This window comes from Podarcis liolepis, assembly GCF_965112155.1.
Source record: "Podarcis liolepis genome assembly, chromosome: 5".
Classification (NCBI taxonomy): Eukaryota; Metazoa; Chordata; class Lepidosauria; order Squamata; family Lacertidae; genus Podarcis; species Podarcis liolepis.
Window position 1 is genome coordinate 102,568,009 of NC_139556.1, and position 22,442 is coordinate 102,590,450.

General features: G+C 50.1%; 1 protein-coding gene and 1 long non-coding RNA gene across 5 annotated transcripts in view; both read left to right on the forward strand.

Moving 5' to 3' along the window:
- Positions 1-22,442, forward strand: part of LOC310707467 — a 138,603-nt gene that overhangs the window by 73,943 nt on the left and 42,218 nt on the right. The gene's annotated exons all lie outside the window — the stretch shown is intronic.
- Positions 9,716-22,442, forward strand: part of CCDC50 (coiled-coil domain containing 50) — a 48,150-nt gene continuing 35,423 nt past the window's right edge. For 2 of the 3 annotated variants that reach the window (XM_083504213.1, XM_083504214.1), the window contains exon 1: positions 9,716-9,963. In XM_083504213.1, coding sequence (XP_083360339.1) covers positions 9,915-9,963 — 49 coding nt within the window. In that variant the 5' untranslated portion in view covers positions 9,716-9,914. The remainder of the gene's footprint in view (positions 9,964-22,442) is intronic. The other variant, XM_083504215.1, reaches the window with a different exon arrangement.

Consider the following 22,442-nt stretch of genomic DNA (forward strand, 5'->3'; position numbering starts at 1 on the left):
CTCCCTTCTGAGTTTCCTTGTAATTAAAAGTAACAGCTTTCCAATATCATTATTAAACTAAAACAATTTCCAATTATAGTCCATCTTATTCACTTTTCTTAACATTCTAAATCCCATTTATTTAATTATAACTTAGTTTAATCCTAGGCCTATTTGTTTCTTTCCAGTAATTTCTAATTTTTTATATTACAATATTTATTCAAATAGTCCTTAAATTTCCTCCACATTTTGCCTGACTATTTGATTGTTCCCCCAAAGTTGTTGACCTTTTTCCTTTTTTTAGGATTGAAGTTCTTGACCATGTTTTAGGATTGTTCCCCCAAAGTTGTTGATTGTTGAGCTTTTTTTAGGGTCTCACAATCCTTAAGAAATGCCTTTTGGAATAGCGGAAACGATGGGTGGGAGTGAGAGGTGAACAAAGGGTTCCAATCACAAAGTGCCACCACCGGAGACGCACCAATCACAGCCTGCCCAGCCTGCCACTAACCTTCCTTGGCAGAGTGTTGGCTCCAGGGGAGAGCCAGCAGAACAGCAGGCAGGTGCTCAGGAGCCGCAACAGATTGATTTTTTTTCCAAATTGCCTGTGGGGCCTATTTAAACCGGGCCCCGGGCCACAAATGGCCCCCAGGCCGGACTTTGGACATGCCTGACTTAGGACAACAGTCCTGGGAGGGAAGGCAACAATTCAGCCAAGCAAAGGGTCCGGCTGTTAAAATTCCTGCTCCATGACTGCAGTCATGGGATTGTTGTCTATCCCATGACGGTGTATGTTTTGACTCCACAGAGCGGGACGTGACAGAGACAGGATGTTTATGTTACTGTGTTCCATGAAGTGGGACTATTGTCCTTTGTTCTTTCTCTATTTGCTGTCTGATGAGAAAGAGGAAGGAGCTAAGTCAGAATGCTCCGAGTGTATTATATGTAAATAAAGTAGATTAGCCAAAATGCTGAGTTGCTGAGGTCTGTTACGCAAGCTGCGAAGGCTCTGCAGATCCCTAAGTGTGCCGATGTCTGTTGGCATCGGTCGCTGTGATGTTCGGGCAGAAGAAAGCTTTTGAAGCTCCCGAACGACAGACCAGGAGGGAAAGAACTTGCCAGTCGGGCATGTGTCTCTGCCAGGGTCCTACATGAGCATAGGACGATCCTAACAGCAGCAACCAAGCCTTATGAGGAAGGGTTGAGGGAGTTGGGAATTCACCTGGTGTGCGGCGCAGGCTGCCCCCGGCTCCCTAAGCCACCTGGCTGGCCTCAGGTACGGTGCAGGATGCGGGCCCATCACCTGTGCTGAAGTCAGGTTCACCTGCCAGCCTGGTCGGCTTTGGCACACAGAATTAGATCCTGGCGTTGTCCTGTCTTTTGCCTGCAGAGCAGAATTAATTGATGGGATTTGCTGCCCCAAGGTGAGGCAACGCTTTAGGAGGTTTTAAGACGCAACTTGGCAAATTCACCGAAGACAAATCCATCCGTGGGCGTTAGCCTCAACCTCTGAATCAAACCACATAAATGCCGCATGCAGGGGGGAAAACGAAAGGCAGGGGTTTGTTGCCTGAGAAGGAGCCTCCTGGAAGCATCTCAGGGGCCCCGTTGGACAGAAGATGCTGAGGCAGATGGATAGGACCCTGCAGGTGTCTTCGTAGTTCTCACCTGCTCCTGCAAAGAACATGCTTTGTGTATGTGGAATGCCTGCCAATAAAATGAGAACTGGCATCAGAAGATAAGAAAAGCCCTGCTAAATCAGGGTAGTTGAGAGTTAAGATTCCGCCATTGCAGGAGCTCGGGGGTCCCTTTCAACTCAATAATAATAATAATAATAATAATAATAATAATAATAATAATAATAGGGAGAGGCTTTTTCTACCTAACGGTTCAGCTTTGTCAATATTGGTGGAATGGAGAGTGATTTAGGCTAATAATAATAATAATAATAATAATAATAATAATAATAATAATAATAAATACCCCGCCCATTTGGCTGGGTTTCCCCAGCCACTGTGGGCGGCTCCCAAACAGAATAAAAACAGAATAAAACATCAAACATTAAAAACTTCCCTAAACAGGGCTGCCTTCAGATGTCTTTTAAAAGTCGGATAATTGCTTATTTCCTTGACATCTGATGGGAGGGCGTTCCACAGGGCAGGCGCCACCACCGAGAAGGCCCTCTGCCTGGTTCCCTGTAACCTTGCTTCTCACAGTGAGGGAACCGCCAGAAGGCCCTCAGAGCTGGACCTCAGTGTCCGGGCTGAACTCTATGATTTTGTGGTTCTATCCTGTCACCATATGCCTGTAGGAAACCAGCAAGCATCTTCTCCCCTCTTGTGGTTTCCAGCCACTGGTACCCAGAAGCATTGCTGCCTCCAAATGTTGAGGCTGAGTGAGCCATTGCGGCCACGATCCCTTGGTCGCCTTCTCTTCCGTGAATTTGTCCAGTCGTCTTTCACAGCCATCCGTTTGCATGGGTCTCGCTGCCTCTTGCTGAAGCAGCTTCCGTAGCTGAACAGTGCTCCGCATCTTGAGAACAGATGTTCCAAGCTCCTTGCGTGTGGAGTGTTTTGCAGGACACCCGCCACTTGCATCATAATGTGGCTCCAGGAGTTGTGGTGCAACACAAAAATTAGAAAAAGAAGAATGGGGGGGGGGGGAGAGAGAGAAATACCTGGCATTGCAATCTTTGTTTGGGTTTTATTCTGTCTTCAAGGTGGTCCAAGGAAGCAAGTCTCAGGGGCTGTCCTGAGAGATTAAAGAAAACGCTCATGGTTCGCCACAAAACTTATGGAGAATATTTGATCTTGGGAACCATGGAGAAGGGAAATCATGATGGGGAGTCTCAGCTGGTTGTCTTCCACAACCACACACACAAAACACAACACAACACAACAAAGGCAGGAGATGGAGCCTGTGTCTCTTCCCTCCTGGGTGGCAGCTGGAGGAGGCCTTCGATGGTTCAGCAGAGCCGGGAGCTGCACTCCAAGAGTTATTGCCTAAATAAAATTCAAAGTTCTCTAGGACCAGAGTGGTTCATGCTCTAGTTATCTCCTGCTTGGACTATGGCAATGCGCTCTACGTGGGGCCACCTTTGAAGGTGACCCGGAAACTACAACTAACCATAATGTGGCAGCTAGACTGGGGACTGGGAGCAGCTGCCAAGACCACATAACACCAGTCTTGAAAGACCTACATTGGCTCCCAGTATGTTTCCGAGCACAATTCAAAGTGTTGGTGTTGACCTTGAAAGCCCTAAACGGCCTCAGTCCAATATATCTAAAGGAGCATCTCCACCCCCATCGTTCTGCCCGGACGCTGAGGTCCAGCGCCGAGGGCCTTCTGGCGGTTCCCTCACTGCGAGAAGCCAAGTTACAAGGGACCAGGAAGAGGGCGCCCGCCCTGTGGAATGCCCTCCCACCAGATGTCAAAGAGAACAACAACTACCAGAGTTTTAGAAGACATCTGAAGGCAGCCCTGTTTAGGGAAGCTTTTAATGACTGACGTTTTAATGTATTTTTAATCTTTTGTTGGAAGCCGCCCAGAGTGGCTGGGGAAGCCCAAATGGGCAGGGTATAAATAATAAGTTGTTGTTTTTGTTGTTGTTAATAGACTCTCTGAAACATGAGAATACCCCTGCTGGATTCGGCCAAAAGGGGCCCATCTAGTCCAGCTTCCTGTTCCTACAGCGGCCAACCAGATGCCCGTGATGGGAAACCCGCAAGCAGGATTCGAACACAGGATCAACTCTCCCCTCCTGCGATTTCCAACAACTGGGATTCAGAAGAGAAGAGACCTCAGATGTTTTGGACGCCAACTTCCTTCTGCCCCAGCCGGGACAGTTCTCATCCACAACATCGGGGGGGGGGGGGCACCAGGTTGGCAAAGGTTGGCACTAGTCAGATGACAAAGCACTTGATGGATATGACCAACTGACTGATCTTGTGACAATGTTGCTTAAGTTGATTCTCAGTTAAAATAGACCCTGAAGTGTATTTTTAAATATCCTTTATTTTGATGGCTGTGGCCAAAACAACACCCTTCGAAAACTGATCTAGCTTTTATTCACTCCCACATCTCTGGTGGCACCCAGTTCCATAGGATGCTGTTTTCTCAGTCTCTCACTTTGAACTGCATTTATTTTGCTTTGCCAGGGGGTGTTCGGCAAGGAAAGGGAGATATTCCTCTCTTTAGATCTGCTCAGCTGCGGTACAAACATGTAATCTGAACTGCAGGGCACTTGTGGGCAGCCAATATCTCCCTAACCCTGGTGCCATCCTTGCTAATTTGCTATAGTGATTTTTCCTCAACTTAAAAAAGGAGATGACAATAATCTGCCAAAGGGAATAAAGCCGGCATCTGTGTGAAGCCAGCCAAGAGCCCACTGATTGCTTTTGAAACATATCACAGCGAAACAAAATACTCTTTATCATTAGAAAGGCTGGAGAGGAACTCTCAAATTACAAAGGCTTGACTGTTCGGAGCGAAAAATGAAAGAAAACAGAGAACACTTTGGCCGATGGTAATCTGACCGAGGTGTATTTTAGACATGGTGAACACTGATTAACACCCCTCCCGATGTTGCGAGTGGATATACCCATCATGCTCTTCTGTGTGAACTTCCTGGAATACCTGGCAGAAGCCTTGGCCCCAACCAAGAATGCAAAACTCAGGCATCCACTCTGAAATTCAGATTCTGATATATTTTGGAAGCTGTGATGTCTCACATCCATAAACTGTCATTTGATAGCTAGGCTGTTTCTGATAAATTTCCGGGCCCTCTGTATTGTTCCAGGCCATCCCAACCTCTGTGAGGTGAGAGACTCCAGGGGTTCCCGGCATTTACCTGGGTTCAGTTTTCTTGGCATGAAGGTCCGTGGAGACTGCAGTGTCTTTAGGATATATGGTTTAATTTGCACAGATACACACACAAATTCTTGTATTCTTTCGGTATATTCATTCATATTAAAAATGCTTCTGGTTTTTTAGCAAAGGTTATTTTTAACATTTTTTTTCAATTCATTGTAAATCATTTCCCAGAAACCTTTTATAACCTTACATTGCCCCCACATATGATAAAACGTACCCTCTACTTCTTTACATTTCCAACACTTGATTTCTTTTCTTTTATACATTTTTGCTAATTTAACCGGTGTTAAATACCACCTGTACATCATTTTCATATAATTCTCTTTAAATGCAGTACAGGCCGTAAATTTTATATCTTTCCCCCATAATCTTCCCCAATCTGTCATCTGAATGCTATGTCCCACATCTCCAGCACTTATCTAATTCAGTCTTATACATCTTAACATCCTACTCAGAGTTAAATACCAACTGTGAATCATTTTCAGACAGTTCTCCTTCAAAGAATAACATGCTGTAAATTTCAAGTCACTTTTCCAGAATTTCCCCCAATAGTTAGCTGATTTCTGACTTTGTATAGTTTTGGTTGTATGATTTTATGCACAACTGATTATTTTTTTTAATGAACGGAGGTATATGAATAGATTTGAGTTCTGGACCTTCCTCCCCCACCTTCCTTCAATTCATCAAATTGAATTAAATTAAATTCTGAGATTCCCGCGCTGCAAGGGGTTGGACTAGATGACCCTTGGGGTTGCTCGCAACTCTACAGTTCTATCATTCTATGAAATCAGTAAACCTATCCCCTCCCCTGCCTGCAAAAAGAGGCAACTCACGAGTTCGTGTGAAATGCAACAGGCAAGGCGTCAACCAAACCTCCCTAGATCTCTTAGGAAGCAAACGAGCAACAGGCACGACAATTAATATTATCACTTTGTATGCAGAAAACGGCAAAGATGGATCTATTTTGAGTAAGACGGGGATGTTGAGCGGCAGAAGCCATTCCTGTAAGAGGCAGCAAGTTATAATTAAGATGCATTGGAATTTAGAGACTCAATTTTGCAGAGGCTTGAGAACGATTAATAAAAATACAGCCAGCATGAACATAAACATTGTCCGTCCTTTAATTAAAAAATGATGACGATGAACTTGACAAGGCATCCTGACTGATAATTAAAGTTCTGTTGTGATATGGCCAGGAAAAGTGAAGGGTATAAAGACCCCAAACAGATTCTGGTCAGAATTATAGAAATGTAGAGTCGGAAGGGACCCCCAGGGGCCATCTAGCTCAACCCCCTAAAATGCAGGAATCTCAGCTCCAACATGCGAGTTCCGTGGGGAGGAACGGATGTTGCTTTCAACATGGAAAGAGAGAGGAAGAGAGGCTCCCCCATTTAACCTGCCTGCAATTGAGCAGAAACCCCCACACAAATGCTGTATGACTCTTTTCTCGTGACCTGGGAAAAGCCTGACTCCCACCAGCCTGCAAATCCAGCTCCTTGGGGGAATGAATTTTGAGAAGTTATGTGCAGGCCTGGAGGAGGAGGAGATATAGAATCATAGAATTGTAGAGTCGGAAGGGACCCAAGGGTCATCTAGTCCAACCCCGCCATTCAGGTGTCTCAGCTAAAGCATCCCTGACCAGTGCTGTCTTTAGTAAATGCGCCGCCGGGGTGCAAAGATCCAGCCAGCGCCCCCAAATTAACCTTTATTACGCTTATGTCAGACACCACGCTGATGCCTTGTTTATGAAAGAAGGGAGGGAAAAGAAACAAATTTCTTTATTTGCTCATTTCTTTACAATACACTTGTACTTAAGTATGCAACACCACCACACTTAAACTTATAAGTATTGTTTAGGCACCTCCTTAGGAGAAACATCAGTCGTCTCAAAGGTGCCCCTGACTCACCCCGCTGCCTCACAGCATCTCAATACAATACGCAACATAATATTTTGATGTAAGAGTTAATTTCGCATACATGGCGCCGTTGAGAATGACAAGCGCCGCTGTTGAGTCTGACAAGCACCGCCATCATGAATGACAAGCGCCGCCACTAGTGCAGTGCATCTTTGGTAAACGTCCTTTAGTGAAACGGGTGGCGCTGTGGGTTAAACCACAGAGCCTAGGACTTGCCGATCAGAAGGTCGGCGGTTCGAATCCCCGCAACGGGGTGAGCTCCCATTGCTTGGTCCCTGCTCCTGCCAACCTAGCAGATCTAAAGCACATCAAAGTGCAAGTAGATAAATAGATACCACTCCGGCAGGAAGGTAAACAGTGTTTCCGTGCGCTGCTCTGGTTCGCCAGAAGCGGCTTAGTCATGCTGCCCGAAACAGGACTGGCCAAGGGAGCCGGCCACATGAAACGGAAGCTGTACGCCGGCTCCCTTGGCCAGTAAAGCGAGATGAGCGGCACAACCCCAGAGTCGGTCACAACTGGACCTAATGGTCACGGGTCCCTTTACCTTTACCTAGTGGCCAGGATCCTAACTGCTAAAAACTGGGGGGGGGGGGGGACTGTGCCAACAAAAAAGGAATGGCAAGACAAACTGTTAGAGTATATTGAACTGGCTAGATTAACAGAGGCAATTAGAGATCACACTAGACAAGAGTTTCAAAAAGCATGAGGAAAATGCAGAGAATACTTCACAAAACAGTACCTGGACTTGTTTCGATTAATGTCTGCAGGAGACTTTGTGGATATTTAAGTTATAATTAGAAAAATCTTAATTATTCATAAAGGAAGCAGCTTATAAGAAGTAAATAAGGAGGCCCGATACAGGATAAAGGAAGTCTTTTATTTGGTTGTTTGTATTGTTGTATTTTATGCTTATTGTATGCTATGTTCATGTTTAATGAGGGTGGATTTCTGTTTGGAGGGTGGGGGGTTTATTTTATGTTATAAATAAAATTTCCAACAAAAATTAAAAAAAAGAAAGAAAAAGACAGAAAGGACATTTTCATAGAGCACAGTGTTAAACTATGGAACTCCCTCCCACAAGGTGAAATGAAGGCCACCAACCAGGATGGCTTTAAAGGAGGAATAGACAAATTCAGGGAGGAGGAGGAGACGGCTATGAGTCAGCCTGGAGGCAGCAGCGGTGCTTATGAATCCCAGGCACTGGAAACTATGGGAGGGGAGAGTGGTCTTGTGTTCGAATCCTGCTTGCAGGTTTTTTGGGGGGGGGGCATCTGGTTGGCCCTGTGAGAACAGGGTGCTGGACTAGGCAGGCCATGGGCCTGATCCGGCAGGCTCTTCTCATGTTCTTCACTCCTCTCTTTTGCTGCTTCGTCCTCAGGGGCTGTTGCTCCGGGTTCTCCACCTGTGGTCCCCAGATGTTGTTAGACTACAACTCCCATCATCCCTGAGCCCTGACCTTGCTAGCTAGGGGTGATGGGAGTTGTAGTCCAGCAACATCTGGGGAGCCACAGGTGGAGAAAGGCTGTGAGTTTAAGGGCTCCAGGACAGGGAGAAGACGCCTTTCGGCAGGAAGGTGTCAGGTTGTGTGAAACAGCCCCACATTTTTAGTTCCGTCGCAGCCCAGGGCTATTATAAGGCTAGCAAGTTGTGGCCAACGCAGGCCGGCCAACCTGCCATCCCAGCTCCTTAAGAGCAGCCCCAGAAGCCACAAAAATCCTCCTCCTGTCATTTGGCAAACCACCTAATCATGCCCTTGGCTTGGCTTATTACGGGGTTACCAGGATGGCAGAGGCTGCAATGAAGAAGACTCCTGGGCGCAGGGAGATGAGCTCTGTTTCCCAATGCTCTCTTCACATACGGCTCCAAGTCTTTTCCCAAGTGGGATTTTGAAGTTGGGGGGGGGACACCTCTGGGAAGGAGGGCATTCCCACGACTGTGCAACTGCGGAACTCCCTGCCACAGGAGGCAGTGAGGACCGGCAACTTGGAGGGCCTTAATTAAAAGAAGACAATCAGTCAGAGGCAGCGATGCTGTTGAGTCCCAGTTGCTGGAAATCACAGGACCCCTCCTGCGTTCTCCTCTCTCTCTCTTTGATAAATTTATTTGCGTTTTCAAATTAAATTTTTACAATCGCATACTCAACATACATCATAAAAGCAAGATTCCAAAGAAGAATCTCCTGGGCTTTCCTCCTTCACTTTCTGGGTCCTATTGTTAATCATTTTCTCCTGCATCTTTTATAAAAAATCTTTTACATTTCCATTATGTCCAAAATTCACCATTAAACTCCCAAGTGTTATTCCAATCCGACTAATGATTTTAACTGTTTACAATGATTTTTAAAATAAAATACATTTTGGTCACACAGACCCCCTGACCCTGCAGTAAAATTTTTATGGGTGCTTAGGCACCCAGAGCCCCCTATATTTGGCGCCCCTGCCACTGGGGCATCTAGTTGGCCATTGTGGGAACAGGTTGCTGGGCATGGGCATAATGCTGGGAGGGGGGCAGAACCTCAGTTAGTTATTTTTAATGATTTATTGGATAGCAACCCCCCCCCCCCATAAAAGGATCTCAGGTGATTATTGTGAAACAGGTGGGCCCCTTTTGATTGGAGGTGCAAGGAAAAGTCCCTCGTCCAGGGATCAAGTTGCAAATCTTGCGGCGCGCACTGGAGCGGCTGAGAAAGCGCGCGGGCGGATTTTGTGCCAAAAACCCCCCCACAATAATGGAAGCTCTCGAAACTACACTTCCCAGCATTCCGCGGGGGAGGGCTGAGCAGGAGGAGGCGGAGAAAGGGAAAGTGGCGCTGCCCCCTTTCGGGTTCAAGCGCTGCTATTTTCTTTCTTTTTTTGCAAGCTTTGCAGCGGAGCCGAGGAGACCCAAAGGCCCGCGGAGGGTGCGCTTTTGCGCTTTTACGCGCGGGCGCACGGGCTGCTCGTTCCGCGCGAGCGGGGGCGCGCAGGACACCTCCCCACCCCAGGGAAGGAAAGAAAGGCTCCGGCGTCTTGCAGCCGGGGGATCGGGCCCTCCGGCTTGCGCAGCGAGGCGGCGGCGGGGGGCTCGGCCCCTTCCCCGGCGGGGGCGGCGGCCAGAGCAGCTGGAGGGGGGGGGCGCCGGGAAGAGGATCCGCCGCCGCCCGAAGCCAACATGGCTGAGATCAGCATCGACCAGTCCAAGCTGCCGGGAGTCAAGGAAGGTAGGCGGGGAAGAAGGAGCGGGGGGGCCGTGGGGGGGGGAGACCCTTTTGCGAGACTGGGGCGGGGGGGGGGGAGAGGGAGAGGAGAGCCCTTTGCCAGACACCGGGAATTTGGGGGGGGGGGAAATCCGACGGAAGGAAGGAGACATCCTTGCAAGACTTGGGGAGGGGTCGGTGGGGGGGGAAGGGAGACCCCTTGGCAAGACTGGGGGGGGGACTTTTTTGCAAGACTGGGGGGGCGGCGTTGGGGAGAAAGGAGACCCTTTTGCGAGACACCGGGAATGGGGGGGGTCGAGGGAAGGTAGGAGACCCCCTTGCAAGACTTGGGGAGGGGGCGGTGGGGGGGAGGGAGACCCTTTTGCGAGAGGACGGGGGGGGGCGTCGAGGAAAGGAAGGAGATCCCTTTGCAAGACTGGGGGGAGTTTGGGGAGAAAGGAGACCCTTTTGCGAGACACCGGGAATGGGGGGGGGGGTCAGGACAAGGAAGGAGACCCCCATGCAAGACTTGGGAAGGGGCGGTGGGGAGAAAGGAGACCCTTTTGCGACCCTCGAAGATAGGGAGGGAGGGAGACCCCTTTGCCAGACACCGAGAATGGGGGGGCGGGGTTTCGAGGGAAGGAAGGAGTCCCCCTTGGAAGACTGGGGGGGGTAGGTCGTTGGGGAGAAGGGAGACCCTTTTGCGATATGGGGGGGCGTGAGAGGGAGACTTTTGCAAGACACCGGGGGGCGTCGAGGGACGGAAGGAGACCCCTTTGCAAGACTGGGGGGCGGCGTTGGGGAGAAGGGAGACCCTTTTGCGACCCTCGAAGATGGGGGGAGGAAGGGAGATCCCTTTGGCAAGACTCGGTGGGGTGGGGGCGATGGGGAGGGAGACCCCTTTTCGAGACTGGGGCGGGGGAAGGGAGACCCCTTTGCAAACCTCTGGTGGGGGGGGGAGAGGGAGACCCCCTTGCAAGACCCTGGGCGGGGCGGGAGGGCGGAGACCCCTTGGGGGGGCGTTTCCTTTTGGGGGGGCGTCCGAGAATACCTCCCCCCCCACGGTGCCTTTGGGTGGTCTCCGCTGCGCCCCCTTTTCGGAGTCGGGGGGGGGATCTAATCCTTTCTCCCTTCTGCGGAGGAGGGGCTGGGGGGGTTTCTACCGCCGGTGGGTCTCTATGCCGGATGCCCCCCCCCCCGTGGCACTCGTGGAGCAGAAGGCCTGGAGGGCCGGATCCGGGTCTGCCTGGCACCACGTCCCCTTGCGATGGGGAACACGGGGAGCCCCTTTCAGACGTGCCACGGATCTCCCGGGCAGTTGGAGACCCGGGAAGCTGTCACCGATTCGGACCTCTCTAGTCCTGCTCTGGCCGGCAGCAGCTGCTCTCTCCGGAGCTTCCCCCACCCCAGCCCTGGTCCCCCAAATAAAACCAGATTCTAGTCCTCATGAATCTGGGCAAAGGGTTGATCTATGGAGGAAGCTGTTTTCCCCTGGCTGTCTTGGCTGCCCTTGGGGCACTGAACCCGGCACCTCCTTCTGCATGCCAAGCAGCTGCTGTAACCGCTGAGCTGCAGTCCAGGCTGTGTCTGGGGCAAAGGGCAGAAGGCCCCCCTGCCCCCCAAGCTGCTACCTTTCTTGGTGCAGGGATTTTTCTGCCCATGAGGTCCACTTCCTCTGTGCCTCAGGGCAGGAGGGAAGAGACCTTCCCCTCCATTCCAGACAAAAAGGGGCAGGGGACAAAAGAATTGTAAAATTAGAAGGGGTCTAAAAGGTCCTCCAGTCCAGCCCCCTGCAGAGGACGCGTCTTTTAAAACTGGGCTTGGCCTCAGACTCTCTCCCCCCCCCCATTGTTTATTGCATTTATATCCCAATCTCTTTCCTCCAAGGAGTTCAGGCTGACATAATAATAATAATAATAATTAATAATAATAATTCTCTCCCTCCTCATTTAATTGCTCCACAACAGCCCTGTGAGGTAGGTCAGGCTGAGAGGCGGTGACTGGCCTGAGCTTCATGGCCAAGTGGGGTTTTGAACCCTGGTCCTAGTCCAATGCTCTAACCACTACACCACACCACACTCTGGCTCTTTAAGTACTTGAATTTTTTAAAAAATAAACTTGTGGGAAGGGTGGATCTCCCAAATTAATTGTAGCACATTTTTATTGATAAAAATGTAGCTGACTAACCTTTCAGACCTTGCAGTTGTGCTTTTATATTTTATCATTTGTATTTTCTGTGTTATCCTCTTTGTATTGCGAGCTGCCTCTTCGCTTTGGGTTGGGAAATAGGGTTTAAATGCAGGGTGTGTGTTTTGTTTTTAAGGTGTGTGGCTTTTTTCTATCACGGAATCATAAAATAGTAGGGCTGGCAGGGATCCCCAGGGGTCATCCATCCCACCCCCTGCAAAACAGGAAATGTTGGAGCCTATCTCCTGGCCCAGTCCTACTTCCGGCATGGGAGCAAAGAAAGGCTTTTCTACTCTTCCAAATACTCCGTGATGGGATGTGTGTTATTCTTTTTTTTATCGTTTATTGAATTCATATACCGCCCTGTACCTGGAGGCAGGGGTCGCTAATACGGTCCTCGTGGGCACAGTGCCTCGGCCCAGTAGACCCGAAGGAGCGTCTCCACCCCCATCGTTCAGCCTAGACACTGAGGTCCAGCGCCAAGGGCCTTCTGGCAGTTCCCTCACTGGATCTTAAAGAAGGGAGGAAGACCTTTCATCGCCTACAGACGATGTTTGGACTCGCAGCAGTCCATGGAGGCGCAGGTCAATTCTGCGTCCAGGGCAACTGTTTACCAGCTCCATCTGGTATGCAGGATGAGACCCTACCTGCCCACGGACTGTCTCGCCAGAGTGGTGCATGCTCTAGTTATCTCCTGCTTGGACTACTGCAATGCGCTCTACGTGGGGCTACCTTTGAAGGTGACTCGGAAACTACAACTAATCCAGAATGCGGCAGCTAGACTGGTGACTGGGAGCGGCCACCGAGACCACATAACACCGGTCCTGAAAGACCTACATTGGCTCCCAGTATGTTTCCCAGCACAATTCAAAGTGTTGGTGCTGACCTTTAAAGCTCTAAATGGCCTCAGCCCAGTAGACCTGAAGGAGCGTCTCCACCCCCATCGTTCTGCCCGGACACTGAGGTCCAGCACCAAGGGCCTTCTGGCAGTTCCCTCCCTGCGAGAAGCGAGGTTGCAGGGAACCAGGCAGAGGGCCTTCTCGGTGGTGGCGCCTGCTCTGTGGAACACCCTCCCATCAGATGTCAAAGAGATAAACAACTACCTGACTTTTAGAAGATATCTGAAGGCAGCCCTGTTTAGGGAAGCTTTTAATGTGTGACATTTTAATGTATTTTTAATCTTTGTTGGAAGCTGCCCAGAGTGGCTGGGGAAACCCAGCCAGATGGGCAGGGTACAAATGATAAATTATTATTACTATTACTGTTATTATTATGCCCCCCAGTGCCCACAGATCCTTTGACCCACAACCCCCTTTTACACCCTGCTTGGTCAAGAAATAAGGGTCGTTATTTTTTCTCCCTTGAACAGGAACATAGGACTAACGGAGGAAGCTGAAAAAATGGCCATCTTTTCAGGTCCATGTGCTTTCCAAGGCACAGGCTCTGCCTGGATCTCTTGGGAAAGCGAAGCGTTTGTGTTCTCTCTGCGCCTCTTTCTCTGGGTGGGAGAGCTGATCCCGTGAAGGAATTGGGGAAGGATCCAGGGGGGTGGCGCCCGCAGCTGGTGCTCCAGAACCCAGAGGTGCCCACAGCCCACCAAAGTTGGCCATTCCTGTTGCAAGGAAGCATATACCCAGGATCCCCTGATGTAAGTTGGCCGCTCTGCTGGGCCGGAGCTTAGTGTTAGAAATTAGCCTGGCGCCAGGCGTGTTTTGCTACTGGCACGGGTCCACCTGTGACTACGGCGAGATACCTGGGCACCAGGTTGGCGACCACAGTTTAAAAAACCTCTGCCTTCGATCATAGTTAATACCATTTCCATTTCCATTGTGTGTCTCACCTTCTTGCACGCTGGGACAAGTGAATCGTTGCAAGAGCAAGCTGCAGTGAGGCAATGAGATCGTAGAATCGCAGAATTTTAGCATTGGAAAAAGGGTCCCCCCAGGGTCATCTAGTTCAACCCCCTAGCGAACAGACGTTCCGTTGTGGTGACTGTGACTTAGATTTAAGGCTCCATTTGGTACCTAGCTCATATATCTGAGTTTCTAACATGGCTCAGAAATTATCTCTGCTGAGTTGCCTTGGCTTTACTCCCAGGTAAACGTGGGAAGGATTGCAGCCTTTACCAAATCAGGCTCAAATCATGATCCGAGAGGTACATTTTCTCTCTCTCTTGCACGTGGCACTATTATTTCAGTTTGTGCGAATTGGTGAAATCAACTGCTTTCTTGGTGATCGCTATAGAAATGAATGTGCATTGATGAGTTCCGGTTAATTGCTTTGGAGTTCAAGGCTGGGGCAGAGTGTCTGGCATAAATCATGTTGGGACAGGACAAATGGACTCGACCCTTTTGTGGGTGGCGAGGGCCGAATTTGTGGCGGACGTTGCGGAGAGTTTTCAAATGTGAAATGTTCATTTCCTGCCACACAAAGGGGTAGTAGGTCTGACACTGCTGACGGCTCAATCCTTGATGCGACTCACTTTCATGTGGCGGGTTTTTCAAATGAGAACATCGCAGGTCCCTGCCGGTTCAGGCCAGTGGTCCAAACATCTGGTCCAGCTCTTGCAGTGGCTGACCAGATGCCCCTAACGGAAATCCGCAAGCAGGATTCGAACACAACTCTCCAGCACCTGGCATTCAGAAGCATTGCTGCCTGCAACCCTGGAGGCAGAGCCGTCCTCTTTTAAAGCCTCCCAAGTTAGTGGCTGTCACTGCCTCCTGTGGGAGGGAGTTCCACAGATCAACGAAATTTGCCAGGTGCATTTTGCACCTGCCTGTGGGCCACCTGCGACCAAGTGAAGATGCCCACCTGCCTGGGTGGATGCACCTGATGTTTCCATGCATCTGGACTCTTTGCACACATTAGCAACACATCCCGCTTTACCTTTCAAGTGGCAATTTGAAGGATAGAAGTTGGTGGGGATGGTAAGTGTAATTCTTCAGGGGAGCTCATTTTCAGTTGACAACATGCCTAGCTTTAATAACAATTGGCCTGGCAATGTGCTTTGCTTTCATGCACCTTCCTTTGTAACGACTTTGGCCAAATAAATAAAAATAACAGTGTTCATAGAATTGTGACGTTACTTGGAAGGGACCCCCAGAGGTCATCCAGTCCAACCCCCTGCAATGCAGGAATCTCAGCCCAAGCAGCCATGACATGGGCCACCCAAAGCCTCCAAGGAGGGAGAGTTCGCCACCTCCGGAAGGAGACGGTTGGCTAGGTTCCCCCGCAGCTGGTGTCGCTGGGGAGCAGGGACCAAAACAGTGAGCAGCGACTTAAGACATTCCTGGTTTAAATACCACGTCCCCCTGAGCACATCTGGTGGTCATAAAGGCAGGTCAGTCTCAGGTCTCCACCCCTCCCGCCACGGCCACAATATGGCGACAACCCGGCTGGCCTGCATTGCAGGGTTGTTGCAGATGAATGGGGAGGTGGCCTTTAAATGCCTTGAGCCCTCTGCAGGTTTCCGTACAGTGGTACCTCGGGATGCGAACGGGATCCGTTCCGGAGCCCCGTTCGCATCCTGAATAGAACGTAAGACGCGTCTGCGTGGGTCACCGTGGGTTCGCGCACACGTGTGATGTCATTTTGACCATCTGCTCATGCATGAGTGGCGAAACCTGGAAGTAACATGCTCCGTTACTTCCGGGTCGCCACGGAGCGCAACCCGAAAATACTTATCCTGAGGCATATTTATCCCGAGGTATGACTGTATTATTATGTTCACCCGTTTGTAATACAGTGGACACTCGGGTTGTGAACGTGATCCGTGTGGGATGGATGTTCACAACCCGCAGTGGCGCGGGTTGCGATTCAGCGCTTCTGCGCATGCGCAAAGTGCGATTTAGCCCGTTCTTTGGTGACTGGGAGCGGCCGCCAAGACCACATAACACACCGGTCTTGAAAAACCTACATTGGCTCCCAGTACGTTTCCAAGCACAATTCAAAGTTTTGGTGCTGACCTTTAAAGCCCTAAATGGCCTCGGTCCAGTATACCTGAAGGAGCGTCTCCACCCCCATCATTCTGCCCGGACGCTGAGGTCCAGCGCCGAGGGCCTTCTGGCGGTTCCCTCATTGCGAGAAGTGAGGTTAAGGGAACCAGGCAGAGGGCCTTCTCGGTGGTGGCACCCACCCTATGGAACACCCTCCCACCAGATGTCAAGGAAATAAACAACTTTCTGACTTTCAGAAGACATCTGAAGGCAGCCCTGTTTAGGGAAGTCTTTAATGTTTGATGTTTTATTGTGCTTTTAATCTTTGTTGGGAGCCGCCCAGAGTGGCTGGGGAAACCCAGCCAGATGGGCGGGGTACAAATAATAACTTCTTCTTCTTCTTCTTCTTCTTATTATTATTATTAAGTTAGAGGCAGCAATGCTTCTCAAAACCAGTTGCAGGGAAGGGCTCTTGTGTTCGAATCCTGCAAGTACAGAATGCTGAGCTAGGTGGGCCATTGGCCTGATCCAGCAGGCTTTCCTTGCTCCCTGGGAACAGGATTGCAACCTTCATTTTGCTTGCGGACCAAGAGAGGATTAGGCCTTTTGTTTGCCATTTTCCTTTCCCCAGCCAGACTTGAAGCCTCCGGATTTTCTTTTCAGGAGGGGAGGGCGCTTGCCTATTATCCTCCGGGGCTTCTCTTTCAAAGCCCGGCTGTTGTCTGCCCTGAAAGCGGGGAGGGGGCTTGCGCAGAGGGACCCCTGGGACTCCCACCGAGAGCACACAGAGCTCAGGCTGCTCCTTGATCTTAACCTCCTGCGCATCGCAAGCCTGCCTTGCTACAAAGAACCGCGCACTCCCTTTCATGCTGCAAGAGAGATGTCTTCTCCCTGTTGCTGAGCTGTGGGGAAAGCGCCAAGGGGTGGGGTCAGGGTCGGGTTGCTTTTGAAAGTGGGGAGGGGGGAGACGGAGGCAGGCTAGATTTCCCCACTGCTGGGGGGGGGCTTGGATTTTCACCTGCACAGAAATGGCATTTGAGGTGCCCATATGTGAAAGCCGATGTGTGTAAAGGGAAGTATCTTAGCAGAGATCTTTTTCTAAACAGGAGACGGGATAGGGTTAGGCACGCTTGGAAATACAGTCATACCTCGGGTTACAGCCGCTTCAGGTTGCGTTTCTTTCGGGTTGCAGAAGTACTGGAATGGGTTACGTCTGCGTTTCGGCGGTTGCGCATGTGCAGAAGCGCTAAGTCACGCTTTGTGCATGCGCAGAAGGACTGAATCGCAACCCGTGCATGCGCAAACACGGGTTGCGAACACTGCGGGTTGTGAATGTGCATCCTGCACGGATCATGTTCTCAACCCGAGGGTCCACTGTATCTGTGTGCAAATCGTAGGTTGGCATTCGATGGTCGCGACCATTGCGCATGGGTGGGTTTTGAGAAAAGGGCAAGCGAGAGGCAGCCCATGATAGAAGCTTATAAAACATGGGTAGGCAACCTAAGGCCCGGGGACTGGATCCGGCCCAATCACCTTCTCAATCCGGCCCGTGGACAGTCCAGGAATCAGTGTGTTTTTACATGAGTAGAATGTGTCCTTTTATTTTAAATGCATCTCTGGGTTATTTGTGGGGCCTGCCTGGTGTTTTTACATGAGTAGAACGTGTGCTTTGATTTAAAATGCATCTCTGGGTTACTTGTGGGGCATAGCAATTCGTTCATTATTTTTCCAAAATATAGTCCGGCCCCCCACAAGGTCTGAGGGACAGTGGACCGGCCCCCTGCTGAAAATGTTTGCTGACCCCTCTTATAAAATAATGTGTGGCACGCAATAAGTGGACAGAGAGAGAAATGTTTTTCCTCCCTCTGACCTGACACTGGCACTTGTGGACATTCAATTGACGCTGAATATTGGCATATTCAGGGCAAGCCAAAGAAAGTCCTTCTTTACGCAGCACATCCTTAAACTGTGGAACTCCCTGCTGCAGGAGGCAGCCATGGGCTCCAAGCTAGAGGGTTTTGAAGGAGGCTTAGACAGGGGGCTTTCGATGGCTACTGTGGCTCTTGCTCTGCCTCCACAGTCAAGAGGCTGCAATGTTTCCGAAGTCCAGCTGCTGGAAACTAAGGAGTCTTGTGTTCGAATCCTGCTTGCAGTTCTGCCCCCGGCATCTGCTTGATTGCTGCAAGAACAGGATGCTGGACCAGAGAGGCCACTGGCCTGATCCAGCAGAAGCTCTTTTTTATAATAATTCTTACTGCATTTTCAGTTTTATCATAACCACAATTTCCATACATAAATCAATAAACTCAAACATCGCTCCATCCGAGCGTCGACCTCCTCCCGCCCCTCTTTCTGACTTCCGTACGTATTTTCTTTATTCTTCGCATTTCTATAACCCCTTTTTTACCTTCTCTCTTATTTTTATATTTCCCCTTATTAAATGTAAATCAGTTCCTTCTATTCTCATGACAAAACGGTTCAACTCAAAGCTTCAAACGTTTTCAGATGTTTACAATGTTCTTTCATATGTAATGTGAATTTGCTCCAGTTCTTTTGAAACGCTGATTCCGGATCTTCCCCATCAGCTTTGCAAATTCTACGTATTCCAGATCCAGAGGGCTCTTAGGTAAAGGTAAAGGTACCCCTGCCCGTACGGGCCAGTCGTGTCCGACTCTAGGGTTGTGCGCTCATCTCACTCTATAGGCCGGGAGCCAGCGCTTTCCGCAGACACTTCCAGGTCACATGGCCAGCGTGACAAGCTGCATCTGGCGAGCCAGCGCAGCACACGAAACGCCGTTTACCTTCCCGTTGGTAAGCGGTCCCTATTTATCTACTTGCACCCGGGGGTGCTTTCGAACTGCTAGGTTGGCAGGCGCTGGGACCGAACGACGGGAGCGCACCCCGCCGCGGGGATTCGAACCGCCGACCATGCGATCAGCAAGTCCTAGGCGCTGGGGTTTTACCCACAGCGCCACCCGCATCCCAGAGGGCTCTTAATATGTTCTTATTTTAAGGTTGAATGCCCCCAATGGGGGGAAATGCAAGAGCAATTCAGAATTCCCTGTATTTCATATTTCAGCATTCAGCTCAGAAAGAGAGTAGATCTCTCTCTCTCTCTCTCTCTCTCTCTCTCTCTCACACACACACACACACACACACACACACACACACGGAGTGTGGAGCTCTAGAAACTCCCTTTCTCCTCCCGCCAGAACACCTTCCCAGATCTCCCTTAGTTATTTACCCAGCCACTCCCAGCAGCAGAAGTGCCGTATTGGCGAAACTGCCTTTGCAGTTGCAAGAGGAAGGGAGAGCAAACCGGGAAAGGGCACTTTCCCTAGACGGAGGTTTGCAGGCAGGTGGAGCTTCTGCAATTTTCAGCAGCTGTGCGAATGGGTGCACGGGCTGCCTGGCCAGCTGGCCTGCCGCTGGCTCCCTTCTTTGCTTCCTCTCGAACCCGCTTCCTGCTCAAAAACACCTGCAGTAAAACTCAAGACAGGCCAACAGCTCACCAAGCGCAAAGAAGCTGTCTAGGGCTGCTTTGAAAAGTGGTGATTCTGGGAGAGGCTCCCACAAGCCGCTGCTTTTTGCAATTTAGTGATGGTCAGCCGTCTCAGGATCAACATGGTGCCCTCCAGGGGCTTCCCATTCGGCGCTGATGGGAATTGTAGTCCGAAGTATCTATAGGGCACCAGCTTGACAGCGTCTGCCCTTGCATTTTGCAGCTCGGGCATTAGAGGAGGGCAGGTGAACCTCAGCTGGAATTGTGACCAAAGTTTCGCCTCAATTGAAGCAAGTTTGGGGGTTCTCTGCAGCGAGGTGGCTCTCAAAGTTTTGCTCCTTCCTGAATTCTTGGCCCTGGTTCGAGCCGGGGTCTTTTCATTTCTGATGGTCCAGCCTCGCTTTAACCAGTGGTTCCCAGAGTGGGTGGTACCACCCCCCCTGGGGAGGGCAGTGGGGTTACCTGGGAGGGTGCTAAGAGGCAGGGGGCAGCAAGGGGCCGCTGGAGGCGCAAATGGCTTAGCAGACCTAGAAAAACTGTTGCCGCTGGATCAAGTTTGTCGGTTTTGTTGAATTAAACTAAATAGCTTGAATTGGACTTTGAGTAAATGTGACATCAATTGTTGCTGTTCTGAATTATATTGCGTTATTACTTTCCTTAGGGACGCGGGTGGCACTGTGGATTAAACCACAGCCTCTTGGACTTGCCAATCAGAAGGTCGGCAGTTCAAATCCCTGTGACGGGGTGAGCTCCTGTTGCTTGGTCCCTGCTCCTGCCAACCTAGCAGTTCAAAAGCACGTCAAAGTGCAAGTAGATAAATAGGTACCACTCCGGCGGGAAGGTAAACGGCGTTTCTGTTCGCTGCTCTGGTTCGCCAGAAGCGGCTCAGTCATGCTGGCCACATGACCTGGAAGCTGTACGCCGGCTCCCTCAGCCAATAAAGCGAGATGAGCGCCGCAACCCCAGAGTCGGTAACGACTGGACCTAATGGCCAGGGGTCCCTTTACTTTTTATTACTTTCCCTAGAAGGTTGTGCAAACCACTATTTTGAATTGTGCTTTTTATAGGCTCAAGGGGGCTGAATTTTTGAACTTATGGAAAGCTCTTTTCCAGATTAGCAACTGTCTTGCGCCATTTTTATGGGGCTGGGGGGAGTGACTGGCTCAGGTGTTTTCATGGATCGAAATTATGTATTTTGCAAAATTTATGCACTACTGTAGTTGATTGTGGGGGGGGGGGGGAAGCAGTTTACAGAAAGATAAAAGGAAGAAAAATATATTGAAAGAGATCCATACCAACTTTCTAAGCATCTGGTTTTTAGCAGGCGCCAAGAGAGTACCGTGAATGCAGGTATCAAGGGGCAGGGAGTTCCAAAGTGCACAAAAAACAGCCGAGTTCCTACATGAAAGCTCTGCAAATCTGCAAGGGTAAAAGGCAGCGTAACCTGGGCTGTGGGTCTGGCCTTCTTGGGGACGGAGAGGGCTGCATCTGTTGACACGCCAAGAGCCACTGAATCGGAGCGTGGAGAGCGGGGCACCGTCGCCAGGGCAACCTCCACGCGCCAGCCGCTGCCAATCCTGGCCAATTCTCTGTGGCGCGGCGCCAGCCCTCCTTCCCTGCCTTTGGGTAAAGGTCACCTGAGTCATTCCTAATGGGGCTGCTTTTGCCTTCGGTTGGGTTATTGTTGTGTTTGCTCGTTCTTCTTTGCCGTCCTTTGCCTGGGAGGTCCGTGATGTGTGCCAGGGGACGAAGACCTCCTTTGTCCAGGCTCTGGAAGATGGCATGGGGTGGGGGTGGGATCGCCGGGGAAGGGGGGCAGGGAAAGCAAGTTGCCCATCCCCCAGCCGTTTGCAAGCTTGCATTCCCGTTCCCTCTTTGCTTCGCGCTTCCCCACCCGCAAAGGATTGCAAAACCTTGGAAGACCTTTAATCTCCATTATCTGGACGGCTGGTATTTGAGGCTTTGGCAAACCGCCCTTCTTGGAAAGGGATCTTGTGTGCTGAAAGTATCTATACAGGCTGGATTGAGGTTTGATGAGGCCCTCATCTCCTGAAGGTAATGGGGCTCTTTCTATGTCCAGCTGCCCTTTGTCAACAACAAATTGTCCCTGTTTTTTGTGTTGCATATATGTTATATATATGTAGGGACACGGGTGGCGCTATGGGTTAAACCACAGAGCCTAGGACTTGCCGATCAGAAGGTCGGCAGTTCGAATCCCCACGACGGGGTGAGCTCCCGTTGCTCGGTCCCTGCTCCTGCCAACCTAGCAGTTCGAAAGCACGTCAAAGTGCAAGTAGATAAATAGGTACCGCTCCGGCGGGAAGGTAAACGGCATTTCCGTGCGCTGCTCTGGTTTGCCAGAAGCGGCTTAGTCATGCTGGCCACATGACCCGGAAGCTGTACGCCGGCTCCCTCGGCCAGTAAAGCAAGATGAGCGCCGCAACCCCAGAGTTGTCCGCGACTGGACCTAATGGTCAGGGGTTCCTTTACCTTTATATGTTATATGGTCACTTATGGAACTAATACGTATCTAAAGGTATCTAAAGCCATTTGCACATAACAAAATATGTATTTTATCAAAGTAACTGTGGAACTGAAATACGATTAAGAAGTAAATACCAGTCCATGCAGAATGCAGGCACCCTATATATAGAAAGGAGCAAACCAGGGATATTTGAGGGAGCAGGTGAGCAGGCGAGGCCCATTATTTACATCCTAGGAGCCTACACAACACAAAACACGGTTGCTGGATGTAGGTTATATTTTATTTGTTTTTTATCTTATATTTTGGAAATGTACATCCAGGTTTTGTTTTTTCCTTTAATTTTTTGGGGGGCCACCAAGAGAGTGGGGCCCTAAGCTACAGCTTGTTTAGCTTA